At 45.6% G+C, this 24206-nt stretch overlaps 1 protein-coding gene across 1 annotated transcript; it reads right to left on the bottom strand.

Annotated features, from left to right (window-relative positions):
• Nucleotides 1–2958: 2958 nt before the first annotated feature.
• On the bottom strand, nucleotides 2959–24167 carry LOC130153255 (potassium/sodium hyperpolarization-activated cyclic nucleotide-gated channel 4-like). The gene is made up of 4 exons (XM_056347815.1): nucleotides 24037–24167; nucleotides 21821–22061; nucleotides 20065–20229; nucleotides 2959–7322 (listed from the first exon to the last, which is right to left on the bottom strand). Exons 1-4 carry the CDS (start codon nucleotides 24160–24162, stop codon nucleotides 5770–5772), a joined length of 2085 nt encoding a protein of 694 aa, XP_056203790.1. The 5' UTR covers nucleotides 24163–24167; the 3' UTR covers nucleotides 2959–5769.
• Nucleotides 24168–24206: the final 39 nt, after the last annotated feature.

Below are 24206 nucleotides of genomic sequence, written 5' to 3'. Positions count from 1 at the left end.
TCTGAGCTCACCTGTGCTGTGAGCCTGTGCCCAGCACCATGAGACCCCTGAATTTGCAGAGAAGATATAAAAAGGAACGAACCAGGGCATGTACAACCCCATCCCCTGTGCCAGGCTTCCTGGAGACACACCAGAAATGTTGCAGGGTCTCTCTTACACTGGTTGTGACTGGGGTACAATGCTGAGTGAAGAGGTCTGCTGAGGGCCCTGCCAGGCAGACAGCCTGTCCACACAGCGCTCCAACATTTTGTGCTCAATTAACCTCATCACCTTGCTGGTCCAAACAACTAAGTGAGTTTGCAAAGAGGAAGAAAAACCTCATTTCCATGGGCTGAGCCTCAGCCTGCTTTTCACTGTAGCTCTGGCATCGCTTTCCTTCCTGTGTAAGGCTGGCTGGTGCAGGGGATCAGACAATCCCAGTGTCTGCAGGAAAGCATTGCCAGGAATAGGTCTGTTCTGTTAACTCTCAACACCCCAAAATCTCTCACAGGGTGCAAGGGGTGTAAGCTTGGGAGCCTCTGCCTCTATACCATAACCAGAAACTGTTTGCTCTTCTCCAGGAGGGAGGGAAGTGGGGTGGGCAGCTAGTCTGGGACAGTTTTCCCAAGACAAGGCTGAAAGTCCCATGAAGAGCACTGGCCAAACTGTGAGTGGGGAAAGGGAGAAATCACAGGAGCTGGTGATCCCTGTCTTTTTCCCACTCAGAGCTTCCACACCAACAGGCTGGGTCTTCACAAGGCACTGCAGGAGTGATAGGAGGTAGAGAAACCACCCTGTTGATAGGAGAGTGACTTGGCTCCGGTATCTGAGCAGTTTGTTCCTGACAGCCGGCGTGCAAGTATCATGAAATCCCACTGCGGTCTTACGTCTTTTCAATAAGATAAGGAGGCATCAGCACATACGTTAAACCAGTCAAGCCCTTCCAAGTGTGCTTTCCTACAGCTGAAGGGGCTTCTGGTTTCTCCAGAGAGTGGAGCCATGGGTTTTCTTTGGTCAGGGAAAAGCATGTCAGTGCCATCCTGATCCACAGTGGCCTAGAGCAGAGACATGGCTACCAGCCGTGTTGAAATGCTCTGGGTGAGGTAAGGATCAGACTCCATTACCTAAGCTGCATCCCTGACTCCTCTGGTATCACGCTTGTCATGAGGGCCTAGTGGTTATTGTGTTACTGTGATCTCTGCCCTCAGGAAAAGCATGAGATCCTCCTGATGGAGTCCTGCCCATCCTTCTGCAACTTATGGCAGTGGGGCTGCGTCTTGAATCCCTGCTAGCTGTTCATGGAGAACAAAAAGCATGTTTCACAGGGGGGTTCTAGGAGCTCAAAGCTTGGATTTTGTTCTATTCCAGCATAAAAACCTTGAAAGTTCAAAAATCTTCTGTGAAATGTGATTTTAGAAGCAATTTTTGATTGGGCAGGACTGAGTCACAATCCCAGTTTCATCTGTAAAAGTAATGGCATGTAAAATAAAAACATTCATTCTGAAAGGCAAAACATTTTACTGCCTGAACTTCCCTCACTGACACTCCAGGACAACTGACCCACCATGGCAGAGCCATCTGGTTTCAAGGGAATGGCATTTTCCAATTAAAAAATTTGGTTTACTCTTTCCTCACCAGCTCTGCTCATTTACAACCACACCAGGTCAGAGAATTGATGGAGGGAGCCTAAACCATCAGAAGCAGGAGGCAAGAGAAAAGAAATGTCCTGCTTGGACCGAGCCTGTGGTGTGCTGTGTCAGGGGGAATGTGTCAGTGCGTGTCAGTGCATCCTTCTCTGCAAAATACTGATTTCACTCATGGCCTGGGGGCTCCTTTTTTTTCCACCTTCAGCATTGGGAGACCTGGTAGAGAAGGTTCTGGACCTTGCTCTTATCTCAGCAGAAATGACACACTTATGCCAGGTCAGCAAATTCAAGTCTTTCAGAGGCTGGGATAAATGTCAAAGGGCTAAATGCAACCATGGCATGAGAAGGTACAAAGAAAATGAGATTTCAGAGAAGGAAAAATGAATGTGAGACCATCAGCAAAGCAGAGGTGAGGCACTCTCAACACCAGCTGGATGGAGGAGAGGGCACAGGGAGGATGGAATCCAGCTATGTCTTGTTGCCACAAACTGTAGGACACGATCCAGCAGCTGGGCTGCTTTCCCCTACATTTTCTTGGCTACAAAGAAAGGGCACAAGGCCATACAGCTCCTATGTGAGCTACTGACCTGAAACATCAATTTTGTGCATATTTCCTAGAGTGGGTTTGGACAAAGACTCAAAGCGGGTATCACAGGATTGAAACGAAAGCTAAGAGTTGAAGCTAGTTTTACCTTCCTAAAATAGATCAGGTCCTGGCCTTGGCATCATCCATCTTAGTCTGAGACCTTGAAGTAGCTGCTTCCTCTCTCCTGTGTTTTCCCGCTTTCTGCGATAGTCCCTGTCCCAAGTTGTTAATGACTGTTTCCCGTGGTAGGGCTCCTTAGGCTCTTCTCCGAGGATCACAAAGTCAGCCAGTTTCCATGTCTGCCATTAATGTGAAGGACTTTCATACACGCCTTTGCAAAACTACCAGATTTCTCCTTTGTATTGCTAAATACTCAAGTGTAGAAAAGTTTTAAACTTTTACTGTCAATGGCTTAATACAGACTTTCTACATGTGTGAGGTGGAGGTCTGGCAGCAGGTAAACATACTATTAAAGCTCCAAAGACATCAGGAAAACACAGACAGGAAGTGAGACAAACCCCTGCATCTTCCCTGCTCAACAGGAGAGAGAAGACTGAAATGCCACCCAAGTTTTTTTCTTCTTTACACCTCATGTCATGTTGCCTGAAGTTAACACTTAAAGCAGACAGCAAGTCAGAGGGATGGTTTTTTCACATTTTTATTTACTAAGGTTTTTATTGTGTGTTTTATATTGCAAACCCCACCCCTAGAACTCTTCCCTCCCTTCCCCCCAAAATAAACCAAAAAATAACAGTAATAATAAATATAGTTCCACCTACTGAGACAAGCCTAGTGTTGACTGGGGTCCAGTCAGAATAACTCAATATTGGCTACTGCACTGCTAAGAACTGGAAAATCAAACAATATCCCCATGAAAAACAAAGCAAAGGAACCCAACTGAAGAAGGATGTTCACCAGACTGGTGGATGGAACGCACATCTACCAGAGACAGCCCTCAGGGTGTTTCTGTGCACCTCCGCTTGTCTGAGTGTCCACAGGGGTTGTTGAGATTCAGTACCAATGCAGCAGTCACAGGACAGCCATGAGAGCTTGGCATTGCTGGGCTGAAGACCTTTCCCACCTGCTTATATTAGATACCCTAGACCCAAACAGCTCCCAGGCTCCTGAGATGCTCATTCTAGGGGCCCTCTAGCATACAGGGAAAAAAGATTGCTTAAACAAATATAAAACTTAAAAGGATATTGTGAGTCTTCCTTCTAGGAACTGCCTCCTACCTACCTACGACAATATGAGAGGGTCTGTGAGTCTGCTTCAATTCCATCAACTGATTCTGTTTCAAGATGAACCTGTACATATTTGGAAAATCAGGATCTATATATTATAATTATCACCTGCCAATCAGTCCTACAGGAGGGTCAAAACTGACATGTATTTTAAAACTAGGATAGATAGATATGTAAATATATGTGTGTGTGTGTGTGTGCATGCTCACACATGTGCATAAATAGACTACATATGTGTATAACTATACTATATATATAAAAGCATGTGTGTATATATATATATAAAATCTACACACACACACACACACACACACACACACATGCACCCCTCCCACCACACACACTCACACATATATAGTTGTATGTAGCTAGTAGAAAAAACAGAGTTCCCCTGACCCTTTAAGGAAGACCAAAGCCGATTACATCTGAATTCTGAGCCACCAAAGCACATTGAAGCAGGAGTGCCCAGGAATGCTTGCAGCAACATTCAAGATACAGGCACATGTCAAGAGTTTTGCAAACAATCCGATATAAAAAACAACTGTCAGCCAGTGTTTTGGGAGAGAGTTGGAAGGAGGTCAAAGAGGGAGTTACATGGACCTGTATCATTACTGTGATAATAGTAAGTTTTTTGGCACTGCTGCATGAAGTCCTGCTTTCCCCTCTGAGGGCTGGAGGGACCCCATGATAGCTGGAAACAGAGGGAGGCTGGACATGTGTTTCTAACAAGTGTTAGAAAAGTTGAGCACCTGACTCTTTACAGTGAGGTGGCCGGAGACACCTCTCGGCCCAAGAAAAAAAATGAGAGGAAGAAAGGATCAAAGTAAAAGGAGACATTTGCTCTAGAGGTAAAGGCTGTAGCTTCTCAGTGCGGTGTACACCCAATGGCCCCTTACTATCTTCATCCCACTTTGACTACCTTAAATCAGGGGAGCCCAAAAAATCCAGCTCAAGGTGCCTGCCAGGCCCCAGATGTGTCCAGTGATGCTGCAACTGCAGGGCAAGACCAAAGCCAATCAGGTGCAGGCTGTTATTGCTGGTGAAATCAAGCAAATGATTTCAATTCCCCCATCAGAGGAGAAGCATGGACCATGGCTGGCCAAATTTCTGGTCTAATCTTGTTTAATGGTATAAATATAGTTGCAAATCTGGAGGATTCTTGGCTGGGCACCAGTATTACCCTTGGTGCCCCAAAGCTCAAACTCCCCTGGGCTAAGGAGGAAGAGGGCTGGGGTGACTGCACCCCACTTTTCAATCTTTTTCTACACAATTCTCTTCAAAGCAGTCAGCCCATGGACACTGAGACATTAAAATGGGAAAGGGAAGGTTAAACTGCTGCGTCTTTCTCCATCCCTCCCCTTGCTTTGCACTCCTCAACCTGGAAGGCAGCACACAGGCTTTCCAGTCCATGGAGAGGTTGAAGCTTAGGCTCTTCTGTTGGCTGGGGTGAACTGCCTGGTGTGCTGGCAGAGAGACAGGACTTCTCCCACAACCCACATCCACGACGCCTACAAAAATAGAGAGGATATTCACTGCCCTCCTTGTGACTTACAAGGGATTGCTTCTTGTTCCCACTAGAGCATCAGTGGAATAAGAGACAAGCATCTGAAGTCAGGCCCGTCCATCTCCTGGCCACCTTCATCTTCTTCAGATGGAGTTCAAACAAAAAATTGGCCCTTCTGAAACCCCTAGAGGGGACTGCATTAATGAAACTCACCCCTCCTGTTGCTTCCTCTGCAAACTGCTGATCACAGGAGAAAACCTAGGAGTAAGTAAAACTTTCTGACGCACACAGTGAGCTATCCAAATCCCCCCGTAACTAGGTACTGGGGCCCAGATTCACAGCTGGTGCAAAGCTGAGACCAACTGCAGCTGTTCTAAAAACACCATCTATATGCCTGACCTGATGTTCCATTTTACAGCCCACGTCAACCTCAGATCTTTGTCTCAACAGGAAAACCTTTTTTGGTGGCTTCTATGGCTGATCATTCACATGTTCCAGCTCAGGCACACGCCTTGTCTGTGTGTTACCTCGTTGGATTAAATTTGCTGATATCCTTTTTTTCCATGTATTAAAATATTCTATAAAATCAAGTGACCAAAAATCTATAGCTCTAAGAATACCTGGTTATCTTCTTTTTTTGTTGTTTTTCGTGTTTTTTTTTTGTTTGTTTCTAATCACAATTAAACCTAAACAAAAGAAATGAAGGAAAAAGGTCGGGCGGGGGGGCGGAAGAAAAGGAAAAAATGATTCATGAAAGTCTAATAAGCAACTGAATTGCACGGCTGACACAACAGCTCTCAGAAGGAGTCCTCACAAATTGGAGGGCAGTTTGGATCTGACAGGTTCCAGATCCCCTGTGAGCACTATGGATTCTTTCCGCCCACCAGCAGTCAGAGAAGCAGCGCTGGCCCCAAACACCAGTGGATGTGGTAAAGAACCTGAGGACATCTGACGTGGTAAAGTCACACGCCCAGGAACTGAGCTACAAGGCTTCCCAAGAAGTCCAGTCCCTCCACCAGGAAAAGGAGAGAAGCTGGAAACAGATTCTCTAGAGGAATGAGAACTTTGACTCAGCGTCTGAGCCAGCTCTTGGGGCAAAGATGGCTGGGAAGCAGAAATCAACTTGATGTCCTGGTTCAGACGTCCCGGTGGTACAGGTGGCGTGCTCTTGGACTGCAGGATCTGCAGAGGTGGGCTGGCGGTTTGAGGCAGGAGCAGAGATCCATGAGAGCCTGAAGCCCCAGAAGGGCCACACTGAAAAGTTCTTGTTGCCACTGGGCTCTGAGTGGGAGGACTAAGGCCAGAAGGGGTATAACAGGGAGAGGCAACACCAGACTGTTGTAGTGGAGACATGGAAGCAAAACGTGGCCGTTCTTGGTGGAGCTGGGCTATCGTTCCAGTTAAAGATCCTAATGCACTTGGATGTGTTTGGCACAGGCCTGAGGATGGCCCGCCAGAGGCTTGTGCCATCTGGCTTAGGCTGGAGGATGGAGAGCTGGAAGAAGGAGGGGGTTGGAAGTGATTCATTCCTGCCAAAGTCCCACTGCCTGAGAGCTGCTGTAACTGTCCCCCCTGCAGTGGTCTTGTGGTGGGCTGGAACTGGTTGAGAAGACTCGGGGGTGAGTTTGATGAAAGCTGAGTGAGCGATGTTGATGGGGAGCTAGTTGTAGCTTGCTGGAAGTGCCCAAACCCACTACTGGAAAGGGCTGGCTGCTGCTGCTGCTGCTGCATGGGCTGAGCTGTACCTAAGGGTGATCCAGAAGGTGCATGTTGGAACTGGCTCAGTCCCACTGAGGATGCGCCACTCAAACCTGGCTGGCTTGAGCCACCTGGAGGGGATCCCACCTGGAACTGGCCTAAGCCAGCGGCAGCTGAGAATCCTGCGAGCTGCTGGATGTGGAAGGAAGAGGATGAAGGGGTTTCTGCTCCTGGTGTATGCAGCTGGGATGGAGTACTGGAGGGAGAGCCAAGAGCAGAAGGGCCAGTTGACGGGATTAGAGACTGAAGCCTTTTCAGTTGTCTTGGAGTCTGGTTGGACTGCTGCCCCAAGGAACCCAAGACAGACACTGGAGGACGGAAGATGGCTGTTGGGAGGCGTGGGTGGTGGGTCAGAGCTATAGCGACAGAAGTGGTGGCTGCTGCAGCTTGCAGGGGTGCCTGGATCAGTGGCGTCCAGATGACAGGGGTGGGTGTGGATGCGGCAGCAGCAGCAGCGGCAGCAGCAGCCTGGACATTGTGAGCACAGTGCGCCATCTCTCTGTCATGCTGCACAATCTGCTGGATGATCTCATTCTCTTGGTAGTTGAAAACACCCGAATTGAGGTCATGCTGGACTTTATGCAGCAGAATGGAATTTTTCTTGCCTGTAGAGAAATTGAAGAGAGAAAGAGTCATTCTGATATATCAAAGCATGGGAGGCTTCCTCAAAGCTTCCTGCCAGTCTTTTCTCAAATTGTTGGCACTGCCTGCCCTCCACTGTCATTATGGGATCTGTGTAAAGTCTCTGTGCTCCAGCAACAAGATGACAAACATCATCTTCTGCTTTTGTTGTATGATCAACAAAACTGAAGATCTCATAAAAACGTGTCTGTCAGGACACACATATCCTTAGTTAGACAGTAAAGCCACTTTTGACAAGCGTAGCAGCAGACTGGTAGCAAAGCTTATGAATCTGGAAGATTCCCAGTTTGAACCTCATAATATGAACTTCCATTAGAAAAAGAGAATAAATCCAAAGGCTGCAATTTTTTTGTGTGTTTGCATAGGAAAACCTCAAAAATGTAAGTCCAGTGAAGTCTCCTGAGTCTTCAGCTACTTTCCTTCAGCTACACCTCTTCCTTATGTCTCATGCAACCTGTTCACTCTGGAGTCCAATACATGTTTTTAGTTAAGGGAAATTTCTCCATGAATAAAGGACAGAAGGACTTTACATGTGGGAAAAGCTCATCTGGCCCAAGTAAGAGACTTCAGACATGCTGCAGCTACCATCTTATTTGGCCATGCCCTTCTAGCCCCAACTTCAAGGAAACTGCAGGCTAGCAAACATCGTTCCAGCTGGACTTCCTAGCCTGCAGCAAAATATTAGCTCAGCATTTTGCCTTTTCAACTGGCTGGAAAACGTGGCATAATGAGTTTGTCTGGTCTGAGAGCACACCTGGCACTGAAGGGATGCACTCTCCTGGACTGAAGGACAGAGCCATTCAACACAGGGGTATGAGATGCTGCCAGGGATGCCCTTCCACCAGAGCACAAGTGCCTTCTCAAACGAGAGGATTACTGAGAGGATTACTGATGTGGACAGGCTCTCTGCATAACAGCTTTTACACCTCTGTTCTCGTAACAGCATGCAAACTGGTAACTGTGCCAGCACTGATTTATAAGGAGGTGGTATATGCTGATCTCAATGATTTTCTTACAGAATTAGTACAGTTAGATCCCTGTTCTTGTCTTTTCAAGGGTCCTCTACCCTGACAACACATGCAAGTTTGAATTGATGACCTATCAATGCAAAGGAAGCACCTGCCTATGGGCTTCCTTTTCACTTTTGTTTACTGAAGCTATTTGGATTTGAAGAGTTCAGTCTAGGAAGTTCTGTGTGTGTGTGACTATGTGCGTGCATGTGCATACCTGGCCCTCTGGTTGCGTGCCTGTGCACAGCTCAGTTTTTAGCTGAAGCTCATTGGGTGAGTGCAGAGAGGTCACCTCTAGATGAGGCACCAGCCAGTTTGGATCAGATCAAAAGCTGTATTAACCCTCCTTCTGAACTGAACAAAATGTACCCTCAGGCTCCGCATCCATTAGCAAACCTCTCCTCTGATTCAGATGTCATTTCTGCTGGTTCCTGTCTGATCACTTCTAGTTCCCGTACAGGTCCAGGGCAAACAGACAGCACCTTGCCCATCTTGCCAGTTGCCACGGATTTACAGAGGATGAGATAGCAGCAGGTATGGAATGGAGGCCTGGGATGTGGAAGGGCCTCTTTTTCTGTATTTTAACCCCCAAATCATGTCATGCTTTAAGAACTAAAGGCTGGCAGCGCAGCTCATATCAATGAAGTTTTCTGCAGACAAGGAAGGGTTTGTCCATTAAACTTGTCCCCACGCTTTCATGAAATCACAACTTTCAAGATAAGTCAACCATTGATACTATTAAGACCACAGTATGATATTTAATTTGTCCCACACAGCATTCTTGTTTAAGCTGGTCAGCTGATAGTTTCCAAGAGTGGACTGCCATGTTGGGTAGTAGTTCCCAGTGAGATTCCAGAGGAATTTCCTTCCAGTCCTATACCAGTCAGAGCTCAGATCTTTATATGCAGACTCGGGTACATCTCTGTGCATAGATGACATTGTTGTTTGGGTTTTTTAGTGTACCGTTTACATCCATACAGATAAAAGAGTAAGGAGTTTAAGGACATGCCTCTTGTTCTAGCCAAATGTAAAAACAAACATCTGCAAACAAGCAAAAGAATTTGAATGACACTCTGAAAAGGGTAGCTGGTATCCTGGTGTCCTAAACGCTGAAATGCTAGTCTTGAATATAACTAGCTAAGTTCCAAATCTACCATCAGAAAAAAAAGTAAAAAAATTATTGCACAAATAAGGAGGAAATTGCAAAGTTTAAAGGAGATACTAGTCACTATCACACATAATGCTAGGAAGGCATATAGTGTGGTTTAATTCTGGTGTCTAACTGCAAAGCATGAAAAGATACAGAGAACACCCACAAGAATCAGGCCTGAAAAACATCAGTAAAACACATTCAGCTTCTCTCAGAAGAGTTGATTTGACACTGATTTATTGGAAACTTCACAGATGAAGGAAGCTGCTAAGAACTACTCCCTTCAGTTCCAGAAGGACTCATGAGACACTGTGGTTTTAGACAAGCCCATAAAGAGAAGGATCAATCTAACTGTAACTGTAGTTAAGCATTGGAAGAACACACTAAGGGTTTTTCCTTTACTGTACTTTTTAAAATCAAGCATTTATTTCTTTATAAAGGATGAGACGTAGCTCTAGCAACCGAGTGCTACACAATAGTGCTATGCAATTGTTCAGAGTGGGTAAAGCTTGCAATCTATAGTGGGCTGAACTGCACCATGAACCCAAACCACTAAAATGCTGACGAGGGTTTTGAATCTGGATCTGCAACTGGCACGTTTGGGGGATGTCTGTTGGGGGTAGTGGTATGTGATGCTTAATGCTTTTGTGTTTTACCTACTGCTAATCGCTCCCTCCAAAAAAAGCAGTATGGTATATGAACTGGCCTTTCTTTTCTCACCTTCGGAAAAGATATCACATCTGGAAGGATGCAGTCCTGAAAGCAAACAGTGTTCTGAGCTGTCGTTACAGAGCTTGTCTGCACGGGAAATACATGTGTAGGGTATGTCTATACAATACATACATAATGTCTGTTTCATTGTATACTGGACTAGAATAAGACAGCACTGGATACCCCTAAACAGACACATTTAAATGGTTCTACCTGCCATTCATGCAGTCAGGTGCACTAGAGGGAGCAGAATGTCACCTTTAAACTTAAAAGAGCGTTTCTGCAGGGAACATACAGTGAAAGGGAGTGAATGGCACAGAGGGTCACGCTGCACACAGACCCCCCACAGAGTACTTTCCACCTGGTATCTACTAGAAGGACATACACGCTCACAAATAAATTAGATCGCAAAGAGCTGCTTAAACAGAAAGACTGACTGCTCCAGTCTGAAGAGAAGGAGCAACCTATCTAAATAAAACTGACTGGTAAGAGAGAATACGGCCAGCACACTTGAGTTAAAGAGGGATTCAGACTGCAGGTTTGTAATGGAGTTGATGGTACTTTTTCCAGAGTTGAAGGTACAAATCCCAGCATGGGGAATCTGTAGCTATCTTGCACAACTGCAAGGTCAGGATGCGGATGGGAGACAGCATGCTGAGTTCAAAGCAGACAGGCAAAAAAGCCGCCTTACTACATTTGCTTTCTTGATAACAGACTGTAGCAAAACCAGGCTGAAGAGGAATGGCTAGGAGTAGAAGAAGGAGAAACAGCAGATGTTGCTAGTGCAGCTTTCCAAAAAGCTCAATACCAGCAACTGCTCTGTGTTTCCATCATTACACTTCATCTCACTCTTTTAATTCCATGTCACCTGTCTTTGGCTTCTGATTTGCTTGTCTGTGCTTGAATAGCCTGCAATTTCCAATGCTGCTCTCAATTCAAATGAGAACCCATAGCAATGTTAATCAGAGCTGCATGGATGAATTGAGGGTACTGATGTTTTCATAACCTGAGCTCTTGACAACACAGAAAGAACAGAACAGCAGACCCTGGTTTCCTTGGCAGAGCACTAAATAGGGAATATGCTAACATGTTCCAAACATGCATACAATTTACTGGAAATGGTGTGATCAAAGCTCTTAAATTTGTGTCAAATTGATAAAATAATTCCAGCAAAAGCCTTGGAATGATTATTTTTGTTACTTTTTAAAACAGAACATTTTGGTTTTCCTTTGAAATTACATTACACTTAACTGTTTTCCTGACACCAGCTTGAATCTATTAACTGTTTTATTAGACCAATTTTTCTTTCCTGTTTTGCCAAGGAAGTCTCAAATTTCTGCTCCAGAACATTTAAAAACATTACTGAAAACATTATTTCAGTTATTGAAGGGGAGAGGATTTTTTCAAAATAATTTTTCAAAATTTTCATTTATTAGAAAACTGAAAAATTAATTAATTCCACTATTCTGAAGAATTGCATCATTTACATGATGCTTCCACACACCAATATAAGTCTTACTAGTTGCTTCTGGAGAAAACCCCCCTTCCAGACAGCACCAGATGAGAACAGGCACTCAGCAGAGTCCTGGTGGGACAAAGACATTTTCTCAGCAGGTCTGTCTGACTGAGGTCCTGCATGAAACAAGCCACCAGTTGAAGAAAGCATTAGGAGCAAGGTTGTTTGGGCTAGTGGTTCTCAGATTATTTTTCCTCCTCATCTTACTTATGAAACTTCTCCAGTTTCAAATTCATTTTTCCTGCTCTGGATTTGTTGTCATAGCACCTGCTTCAAAAGGAGAGCAGAAAAGACAGGAATCAGAAGACTGAAAGGCTGATTAGTTTGGCTCTGTGTAACCCTAATTGAAATTATGTTCTGCAGCTCACAGCTACACTCAGTGAACCGCAATAGAGTCCTGTGTTCTTGCTAAGGCAGGGAGAAGCTTCATTAGGAGGAAGGAAAAGGGACTCCCGTTTCGCCTTCAATCTAATCATGAAAGTATGGAGGCTCTATGTTAAGAGTTTCTCCTATGTTATTTATCCCACATAGATTAAAGTGCTGAGCAGAGTCTAAGGCACCAAGGTAAATCAATCCACCCAAGCATTTCTCCCAACCCCAAAAGCATTACACAAATTCACTGAGATGCCACGGAACTGGCACAGGATCCATCTGCAATTGCCTCAAGCACCAAGTCCCCACCCTTGGCTACTCTGTGGTAGCTCAAGGCCCCCCACCTTTCTACAGAGGAGAGAGAAGCTGCCTTGGGCTTCTGCAGGGCAAGGGGTGTGCGACACCTGCTGAAGGGTGGACCAGGTGGCTCCCAAGCAGCCACTCGGGCTGGATGTATTCCTGAACAGAACTGAAGGACAGTTCAACTAATGGAGGGAGCTACAGGAGCACAGTCAGTTAAAGGACTTAAGACTAAAAGGTCTCCCATGGCAAACTGACTTTTTTGTTCTCTTTGTGTAGCTCCTAACACAATATGATTTTTTCCTATAAGCAGACATAAATAAATATAATCAGTGGAGTGCTCTGGGTTCTAAAAACTCCATTCTCCTCACTGCAACAATAGGCTAAAGCGGGGGGGGCGGGGAGCAGGGGTAGAGGAGGAAAGATATTTAGAGCCTAGAAGATGTTAATAACAAAGCTACTGGTGCTTTGAAGTGCAGTGCGGTATGTAAAATGATGGAAACTAAGCAAACAGGAGTTCCTTCCTTAATAAAGAATTGCACACTCAGATTTTCCTCAACTGTAGACAGCGCACAAAAGAACAGGGAGAAAGGCTCATGTGATTTCATAAAAGGAGCCAGCGCTCAATAATAATTCTTCTATCAAATAATCAAAATTAGCCTTCTGTTAAAATTCTGCACAGACACAAGGGAAATTAGCTGTGACTTTCTGTTCATTTCTCTTTTCACTTCTGTCTAAGCCTACTGGCTGCAGTTTAAGAATTCAGGTCACTAAATTGCTTTCTGCATTTGCATGTATTTGAAATAATCTCACTTTATTAGGCTGGCTTATGCCCTGGCCTGCTGTCGAAGTGGCCTCCCCCTGCCACATGGTTACTTCTTTCAGGTCTTGGCTTCTTACTATTCATATGACTGGATACTAAACACCCTGCTTGGATCACTGGTTGCAGCAAAGGGCTCACAGCACATTGCAGCTTTAAAGGTGGTCTTTGCCCTCCCTTGCCTATGGGTTACTTGTGTCCTGAGCTGGTCTCCTGTGGTAATTCAGCTTGCTGCCATCGTCCCTGGAGGGGCAATACAGCAACTGGCAACTGCAGGCAAAGAATCCCTGGACATACTCAGTAACTGGCAGTTTGCCACAGCTGCTTCTGTGCCCCAGGGGAAGTCTTCTGCACTGGGACTATATTGCTTGAAAGGTCTTGGCTGCACCAGTTCTTGCAACTGCCTTAGGAGTCCACGTATACCTTGAAATCAGCTGGAACACAGATTTCAAAATAATTCTTAAATCCCCGTCTATGTACTCTTTTCCCACTCAAGCCTGACTTTCAAACGTAAGTTAACTCACACTGAACTGTATTCACTATCAGGTAAAGCTTTCTACTCAGAATTGAAGTACCTCTTGGAAGCAATGCAAAGCCAGCTGAATCAACTCTAAGAGCATCGACTGAGGAGTTCAGCGTAATTAATCTGCTCTAGGTTTCTAATTCAGATTAACTTTTTTGAAAGCCTGGATGCGTAAACACGTTACAAACTAGATGTGCAGTTCTTGATGAACTGCTCTGCAGTAGTTGCTATTTGTGTACTCTTATGCCATGATACGTACAAGGCAGCACCCACCTGCATACTGCAGTGTCATTTCTCTCTTGCTACAGCTGTATCCCTTGTTGGTACATTTAAAGTACAACAATATCTCCTCCCCTGCTCTGTCCTCTGCAAGCCTATGTGGAGTTACACCTGTGCACAGGGATTTTATTGCAGGAAAGCCAAATACCATATTGAAAGTGAAACAAATTTTATCACCATGGAGCCCATTGTACTGGTTAGCTGAATTCTTACCACCATCTTCAAAAACAAAAATGAGTTCAAAAATCTTTCCAAGTGGATGTCTTCCCTCCCTGGACCACTCAGGCCTGCCACTGATTGCTTCTCCTCTTCTATAAAATGAATAGATATCTTCCAACATATGTGGCATCTCTTTTAACAGACAGAATGCAACCTTTAACTGGGTGAAACTGCTGTAGATCAAATGACACACACTGAGTAATGTTATCGGATAAACCTCATGACAGTTAAACAAAGCTTAAAATAAATTAAGCTCTTCCCTCCCACTCTTCACATTTATACCATTCATACAGTGCTTTGCAGAAAATAAATCTGAATATATAGAGCTATCTAGAGCAAGCTGTTTGTGAACATCCATGAAGGGGTATAAAAATTGTGTCATTCTGGAGTGCCTGTGATGCCCTGTGCTGCCCAAAGCATGGTGTCCTGGCTGTTAGTTATCACTAGAGACTGAAGCCAAAGAGCTGCCTTCTCCTCAAGTGGTAGAAGTGCTTGTGTCTGGAGCCAAAGCTCCTGCACTCAATTCTCAGTGTCCTACTGGAGCTGACAGCTGTGACAGAGATATTCTGGAAGACTCTGGACATTTTGGCAGTTTTTCTGTCAGTTGTGTGTTTTGCAGTGTGGGCCGGTTGCAGATAGCTACAGGACTGACTTCAAGATAGGACATGTCCCCTGAGTCCAGAGATGTGTTGGCAAGCAGGTCCTACTTCATGTAATTGAAGAGCAGGTTGAAAATTATTTTTAAAGATGTTGGAATGGTAAAATGTTACCTGAACAGGTGTTTTATTTTGATGCAGATAGCAAAGAGCTGTGGAAGTGGCTCTCTAAATATAAAAGGAATCCAGTAACTTGTGGGAACCATGGAGATAGGGTACAGATATATTGTACCTCCTAGAATTCCCTCAACTCTCTCACTTCTGCTTCATGTCTCCCAGGAGTCCAACTACTAGTGACTCTTGCCTAGAAGACCGTATTTCCCAGAGAATTAGCACCCTGCAAGGTAGACATAGATTGGGATAAACTGATGTGACCAAGGTCATTTACAAAGTCAAAGACGGGTCTCCTGAGATCTCATCACCACCCCTCACTGTCCCGTCTACTGTGGTGTCTTGGGCTCTATTGTCCTTCTAGAGTTGCATGAAAAATGGCAATTCCCAGTTCACCTTTATTAAGCTGAAGTAATCTGCATTCACTCATGGCTAGTAAGTTGCTATCTTTCCTTAGGCTAAACAGAAAATACTCTGAGTCTAGGCCTTCACTTCCAAATACAAAGAAAATCAGATGTTCAATTCCTGCTTAAGTCCAAGTTCCTACCCTGCACATCTGTCCTAGATAGCATTTCCCAAGTGTGATCCACCTAAGATATTTTAGATAACCACCTTAGGAGAAGACAAATCACACTTTAAATGCCTTTTTCTCTCTGTCAGCTATGTAAGTCAGACTCAGATCTCCACATTGTAGTGCTGGAAAACATGGGAGAGGATTTCAAGTCAGAGGAACACACATAATGGTATTTGACCTTTGATTCCTCATAAACAGTTATGTTCATGGGTTATTGAGGTGATGAGAGAGGACACAACACAGGAGAATCTGTGTTACCTTGTCAGCCACTGATACCTTCACCTGCTCAGTACTTGGCTAGTAAGATTCCACCTCCTTAAAGGGCTGGGCAGAGTTTAATGTGATTTTGAAATAAAGCTTTCTCCCAAAGCACACACACTCTAGACTTGTATACCTGGGCCACAGGAACTTTGACCCTTATGTCACCTGTGCCTGTACCAGCAGCCTCAAATCAGATATATATCTCCTTATGACCAAATCTGCTTGCTCATCTCATGTGCAGCTCTTTGGGGATTACTCACCTGTCTAAAGGAAACAAAATTTGGGACTACAATGTGGATACAGTGTAAAATTTACACTGAGTACATATTGTTTTATTTATTCACATTTCAGTCCACTTCGTGCACCTGACACAAGGGAGTAGGCAACTAAAAAGCATTCAAAGACCAAGCTCCACCTTTGTTAGCATTATTTTCCCTGTAGAAGAGATGAGGAATTGAGGCACAGAGCAAAGGCACGACAAGGACAAGGACAAACAGGGAATCTGTGGCAGAGCTTGGCACAGATCCCAGATCTTCTCATTCACAGTTCACCTAGCCTAACACAGGCCAGCCCTTCCTCTGAGGCAGCAGATCCCAGAGTATTAGTCATGACCTAGACAAGTGGGGTTGCCAACCCAACAGGATTTCAATTGCAGAAGCGTGATCATGAGCTGACAAACAGGGTGCCCAGTCAAAAAGTGTGGGAATAGCTGTTTTTGTGGCTTGCTATATGACAAAGCTTTTAAAACTTCTACCACTATGATCTTGAACAGACACTTTTGTACTGCAATAGCATTACATAATTACAGTTAAGAGACTAGCATTGTGTTGTCTCAGCTTTTCTTTGGTTTTTTTAGCATCTGGAACACCTGGAGGAAATGCAAGGCACTTTTAATCATGGGTTAACTGGGATCCTTGCATCAAAACATACACAACTGGCACTTCAAATGTATGCATTTCAAACTACATGGCAAGAAATTCCTGATGAAAACGGAAAAATAACTTCCTCTGGCTTTCACCTCTCACCACTGGCCTTGATATAGATGGTAAGCAACCTTATGACAGACCTTTATGGTATCTATTACAGCACAAATAATTGTCCCCCAACATTTTTTGAATGCATCAGTTAATTTTGATTTGACAATATTCACAACACACATTGTATTTACTTTCAATGAACATTTGAGTGCTTGTGTTTTACAAGCACAAATACATGTGAAAATCTAATGTGAAGCTTCAATGATGACTGAAAGCCAGTTTCAAAGCCAGTCAGGAACAGAATGATGTGACTTACGTAGCTGACACATCACAAACTGGGATGATTAGCAAATGCTTGTCAGACAAAGAATTACTCACTGGAGAAATGAATAGATCATTTCAGCACACAAACACCACAAAGAATTTCACAGCCTGATCAAGAACAAGAAAAAGAGGAAGATTTAATCTGTGATAAAATTATCATTAATCAGTGATTGGCCTAATTTCCTTGAGTATCAATCTTCACTCTCTGAGCCTGTGGAGAGTTAGGTGTGTGACATTCTGCAGGTTGAGGAGTTCTTTAGAGTCTGAAGTTACCCAGAGAGCAGAGTTAAGCCGGGACACAAATCTTTGTAGAATCCCAGCCTTAGTCAATTCATGAAGACTAATCTCTTCCAGTCTTTAAAGAGCTCTGCAAGTGCAAAACACCTGGGAAACTTCCCTAGCCATGCATGGCACAGGCAGGATGCCAATATCAATTCCCATTAACAACAGAGTTTAGAGGGACACATCAACATGCTCTTTGCCAAGCGATCAATGTAGCTGACAGCTCCCTGGGGGCTGTGCCCTTCCTGCTGCTGCACTGCCCATCTACCAGCAGGAAGCGATGCGGGCACACAGATCAGGGCACATCTGCCCCTCTCCTTCCCCTCTGCCTAGCCACAGGCTTTCAAGCTGTGTTTGCTCTGCAAAGTGAATGCCTCATCACACCTTCAGTCAACCAGTACTGCTCCGGTTGCTTCAAGGGATGAGGTCTTACATCCTCATCCTGTCTCCCTGCTACCTAGATGAGCTCACACTATGCTTTCCAAATCCTCCACATAGCAGGTAATCCTATCAACATTCCTCCCGTCACTGACAGGATGGACTGAGATTTCCCCCCCTTGCCCTCTTGATTCCTTAGTGCACAGAGGGAATACTGGATGGATCTTATCCTGGTACCAGAACAGAGAGAGCCCTCTGAATCATTTCGTGTACTCAGTGAGGCATACGTTTCTCAAGGACAAGTTGTCACCTGGGTGAAAGGGAGTTAGTGAATGCACCACTGACTTGGAAAGAGGCTCCCATTTGCTCCCATCTTGTGTACAGATCCTGAGCTGAAAGTAACAAGAATCAAAAATATGGTCCAGCTTCTGTTCATATCTGGCTTTTATGAACTGCTATTTCTTAACTTCAGTCCTCTCAAATAATCCCTCTGCTTCCAGAGAGTCACAGCAGAATGCAGTGATCTTGACCTCCCTAAAAAGTCACGTGCTGTCACACATCTACTGCATTACTCTTTCTGGATGGGGCATGTTTCAGAGGAAGGTGAAGAAATGCCTTATTTATAGACAGGGATTTCCATGGGATCCGCCAGTTTCAGTAGGGTACACATAACTCCCGTAGGCTCTTCGGGAAATTCCAGCCAGGGAGTGTTTGGCACAGAAGGGTTGGAAAGTGCTATGAAGATGCTATTTTGTGATAGTAGAGGATGTAAACGAGAACAGGCAGCTCTCAAGTCTGATTGTCGGGGAAACCAGGGTAGCACTAGGATTTTCAATGTATGACTGAAAGTCTCTGCCTTTTTACGGCATAGGGAATGACGTTGTCTCAGGTCAGCAGAATGGCAAAAGGAGGGGAGGGCAATGCCTGAGCTCCGCACCAAAGGGCCTGTTGTTTCAGTTGCTCTGTGTCACCTTCTGACCTTATGCTGACATTTTGCAGCTGTCTGTGGAGCGGAACTTCTCCTAAGGAGAGAAGCATGTGAGGTTCTTTATGCTGGTTCAGAATTTTCCAGGAATTTTAGTTACATGTGCAGTGGCACACAGAGCAAAAGACAAGAAGCATAGGATGCCCTGCCCACCTGTATACATGGTCACAAAGAGCATGAGGCTAAGAAGCTGAGCAGCACTGACCACCCAAAGCTGGAGAATCTGAGCTAAAGTCAAGCTGGCTCGTCCCTGGTTGCGCCTGACACTACATTCTCTCAGCGGTATGTACAGTCTCATTTCAATAACCCAAGCGATGGGACTATTGCCACTTACACTAGGGCCTCATTAGCGTATGCTTTGCCAAACTCAACATATTTAGCTTATAACCTTTTCCTCAGGGGTCACACTTTCTGATTTGCAGCAGATAATGAGATGCACAGAATACAATGTTCCTGGCATGAAAAGCCCCAGAGGCACTGTACCCCTTGCTGGGATGCCAACTTCTTCCCCACCCCCCTCACCCCATTATTCTCCTTGCCTCCTGCAGTGTACTCAGACCTACGCTGACCTTTTTCATTCTGAAAAGCAATGAAAATGCATGCAATTTAAAGAGATGTATAAGAAGCTAAAGTTGTTAGACCGGGACTCTGAAATGCTTGGCCCTTGACTCTGCAAAGACTTCTTGCATGACCTTGCATAAGTCACTTAATATCTCTGTGTTAAATGTCTCTAGTTGTGACCAAGGAATGTTATCCTGGTCTTCTCTAGTTAAGACAAGGATGTCTGCAGCACAAGTTGTCTCCCACAGTACAGAAGAGCATCCTGGGATTGGTCACTATGAGCTATAACAATCCAGTAATACTCTTTGGCTAAACTGTGTTTAATTTGGGCTGTGGGAGACTACGTGTTTATCAACTGTGTACGCATTCTGAGCTATAATTCAAAACTTAGTGAATTCACCACCATGGCCCTGATGGCCTCAGACTGCCAATCTCAGTTCTTCAAAAAGACTTCTTGGAAACGAATGGAAGCACGAGCCAGCCGAAATGTGTGTATTTGAGAGAGAAAGAGAGAGAAGCAAATGGATTTAACTGATTGTGAATGGGGCTCCTTGTAGGAGCTGAAATCAGGCAAGGAGAGACAAGCTGGGGTCTCCTTCAGTTCACAACTCCAGCAAAGGAACTAAGGATGAAGCCTGGAGATGGGGTGTCAGGGCAGCAGGTAATGGGAAGGAGACTCTCACACCTTCTACTTACCAATTCTGTCCAGCCGGTCAAGAGCCACGGTTTCAAAAGCTCGCCGCATCATGGGATACTCTTCCAGCACCTCGTTGAAGTTGTCCACCGAGAGGGAGTAGAGCCGGCAGTAGGTATCAGCTCGCACACTGGCTGTGCGCCGGCCACGAGTCAGCAGGCAGATTTCTGGAATCAAAGACCCAGCCTGAGAACATGGGGATAGACACCATCGCCTCTGCAATATGAGACCTGGCACTGTCACTCACAGGCAGTCCTGCCTGCCACCCAGTCTCCTCTCTAGCTGGACTCTACCTGGTCTTCCACTGAAAACATCAACAGTGGTAATATTCTGCATATGCACTAACATTTAAAAATACCAGGGGGCTCAGTTGTGGCAGCTGCTGCACACATTTGCACCTCAGGGATTCTGCTGATCTAATTAGCCAGACAAGTTTTGTTATGGTGGATTATCAAAGATATCATTTGCGCATTCAGACTGGAGAACCTGTCTTTCTTCAGCTCCTCATGGGCACTGGGAGCAGAAGGTCAAGCTCTGCTCTCATTGAAGCTAATTCTCTCTCTAGATTTGTAGTAAAGACTCCGTGCTGACCTGGGGCTTTGGTGCCTGGTAGTAATTTTGATCACCACACCTGGAAGATTTGTCTTTTCAAAGTTTTCAAAGCTTTCTGTAGATATGCCACAAGCTTACAGATTGTCAGGCAAAGTCAAGCTAGTGGCACTTACTAATTCCTGGTGTGTTTACACAGCACTCATCTACTCCTAGGAGGATGCTCAGCTGGTTACGGTACAGAAAGCCCTTGACTCTTCCATAAATGCCTCGCTCGGGCACAGACACTCCTTGAATGCTCAGCGGAGCTCCTGACTCTTGCTTTTCCACTGACTGCACACAGAGTATGGGCAGCTACAACAGACACTTAAAGACAGATAGTATGACCCAAAGACTGACAGCACTTTTCTGTGTGCTGTCTGTTGGGTGTCAATCCACTAGCATCACTCTCAGGATTCACTCTGGGTCTACCCCAAAGCATTGTCACAGCAGCACTACAAGGTTGTAGTGCATTATTAGGCTGCTTTCCTAAGGAAATGATGCTTATGAGACCATGCCATGTGTGTGTGTCACTGTGTGTATGGTATCTAAAACACATAGAATGTCATGGGCAATTTTAATCAAATCTGTTAGTCAAGGTATCCTGACTCCAACCCTGTAACTCCAAACCCCAGCAAACAGACCCAGCTTGCTAGGGACATGCAAAATAATCCGTAGGAAATATGGGGATTTTTTAATGATGCATGATTGGGATTTTTTAATGGAGAAAAGGCCCATTAAAAAGAAAGGAAAGGCAGGTTTCATTCTGCTCCCTCTCAGAAGACCATTAATTGTGGTGCCTCCAGTGCTTGCACAGAAACATCCATCTACCAGAGAACTGTTTGTCTTGGGCTGTCAGTGAGGTCTCCACAGGGCTCTGATAGGAGGGGTGTGTCCATGTTACTAGTAAGAGCACCATCCTAGATCTTCTCTTATAGTCTTTTTTGGCCTCATACTAGTTTCACTGTTCTAGAGCTCTGCTGATGATACATTATGCCTGTCTGACATTTTGCTGAGCCATGAGAAGAACAAGAGATGGAGGGTGGGGGAGGAGGTGCCTGGGTTATCAGTTCCACATGTTGCCATCCCTGTTCGTCCAGGACAAGTTAAGGAATGTATGAGCAATAGCAGTGGGTGTCGCTGTGAAACAGTGATTGACTTAACACGCACCTCCAAAGTAGGAGCCATCTGCCAGCTTGGTTTCCTTGTTGCCTTTGGTGAGGACGCTCACCACCCCATGCTGGATGAAGTACATCTTCTTGCCGATGGTGCCCTCCCGGATGATATAATCCCCTGGCTGAAACACCTCGAACCGCAACTTGGTCAACATGGACGTCACAAAGTTGGGATCTGCGTTGGCAAACAGGGGCATGGAGGCAACCAGCTTCCGGCAGTTGAAGTTTATGATTTCCTGACCATGATGTGATGCAAAAGAGAGAGGAAGAGAGGGGGAGGGGGAAGAAAAGATGGGACAGGGAGCAGAAAAGACACACACATGTGTTTAGTCAACATCTAATAACCTACGATGTTCCCTCCACCTGATCTCCACATTACAAGGGGGCGGGGGGGCGGCAATGCTGTTCCCTTAGTCTGGCTCCTCCAGTGCAGGCTGGAATGGGCTCTGGATGCTCAAAGCATATAGCAGGGTGAGCTGAAGCGACAGCTCAACACCGTGCTTCCCTGCTTTCATTCATATGCTTTCTCTCTGGGTAGGGACAATACCCCACAACCTCCCAAATACACACAATATACCTCTTTCTGCAGGAAACCTTGGACTGTGAGAGAGGTGCACAGAACCAGTGAAACTCTGTATGAAAGAGCCCAGGGCTCCTCTCTGGGAAAATGTTGTAACTCAGCTCAGCAGCTCGACGTTCTCAGTTGCCCTTGCTTGTCAATGAGATACTGAACAGCACAAATGTGCCAAGATGCTCTGAGAAAGACTTATCCTGCGCAGATGGGGACAGCATCAAGAGACGGGAGGAAGAGGTGCCCGCCAGTCACTGGGTCATGGGCTGGAAATCAACCACAGAGGAAGAAAACCCAATGCAGCTGTTCGGCTGTCATACAGCAGACAGGGACTGTGCCTCCTCCTGTGGCTTGGTGTCACTTGGAGGGTATGACAGCACTTTCCACTGCACAGGATCTGCTCTGTGCCATGTCAGCTCAGACTCAGAAAGTGGCAGAAAGTGATACTGAGTAAATCACCTCAGCACAAGGCTCCCCAGCCAAGCAGGGGAAGGAGCATCTGGATGACTGGAGCAGGACGAAAGAGGGCTGGGGAAGCATTGCTCTCTTCCTCACCGAGATTCTTTTCAGGGTTGCCCTTTGAGACTTTGGCAGAACTAGTTTTAAAATACATCTGGTAGATCCTCAGCTCTTCTCTCTCCTATGGAGGTACGTTATTGGGAGGAGGAAGACAGAAGGAAGACTGCTTCTGGTGCTTCTGGGTAACATATTGGAGGCATATACCAGGGAGAATCTGCAATGCTAGGCTTCAGCTAGAGAAGGGGATTTTCTATAAACTCTTTTGAAGTGGGAGCCCTGCCAGAAGGCTCCTCCTTCCTTTGACTCTACATGCTGTTACAACTGATGGATGGGGCACAGATGAGGCCAGCACACCACATAGTGATTTATATAAATACATGAGATACAGCTTAATATTAGGGAGCATGAGGTGGGAGCTTAATGAGATGCCAGGCAGTGGCGCGTGTTTGTGTGGGAAGGGAAGGGGGCTTGCAGAAGTGTGAGAGAATAGCAAAGTACTTTCCAGAGTGTTCTCCTGCAGGGGCTGACATCGCCGGACATTGCCATGGCCTCAGAAGGTGCCAAGATGTACCTATCACATGGTGAGTGGGCGGCAGGGCCTGTATACTGCAGCCCCCATTGCCTTTACGTCAGACATCACTTGTGCTGCAGCAATTAACAGACATGGGCAAGAGTCCTGCCAATGCCAAAGGCCTGGGTTTCTCTCTCCACAAGCAGTGACTTCTGCTGTGACCAAGGCAAGGGAATACCGGACATACACCAAAGGCTAGGACAGTCACTCCCGCTGAATGAAACTCTCCAACAGAGACATAGACAAGCTGTGGACCATGTTCTTCTTGGCCTTGCTCTCCCAGAAAGTTAGGCACAGCACAGGAACAGGTACAGCCCCAAGAAAAATGGGGCCTTTATGGCTGCTCAGACACATGAATATGATATCTCTGCTGGGCATGACACTAGAGCGCACACACAGCCAGTGCTAATGGGAAAGCCGGCCTCTCACAACTCACATCACCTGATGGTGTTATCTGCAAAGCACTGGGACACGACATTGCACACCAGGAACTCCACAACTGCCAAAGACGACAGGAACATGCATTGCCCATTCACTGCCCTCTCCTTACCTCTCGGAGGGGCTCGCTCAGTTCTCCCAGGATGCTCTCCTCATCAAACATCTTCCCCTGGTAGCGGTGCTCATAGTAATCATGGATGCGCTGCCGCATGTCTGCAGGGAGCTTGTGGAAGGACATATACTGTTCCACTTGTTTGTACTGTGCAGGGAGACAGAAGAAGA

Source organism: Falco biarmicus, chromosome 7 (genome assembly GCF_023638135.1).
Source record: "Falco biarmicus isolate bFalBia1 chromosome 7, bFalBia1.pri, whole genome shotgun sequence".
In the NCBI taxonomy this organism is placed as follows: domain Eukaryota; kingdom Metazoa; phylum Chordata; class Aves; order Falconiformes; family Falconidae; genus Falco; species Falco biarmicus.
This window is presented reverse-complemented; position numbering and strand designations above follow the sequence as displayed.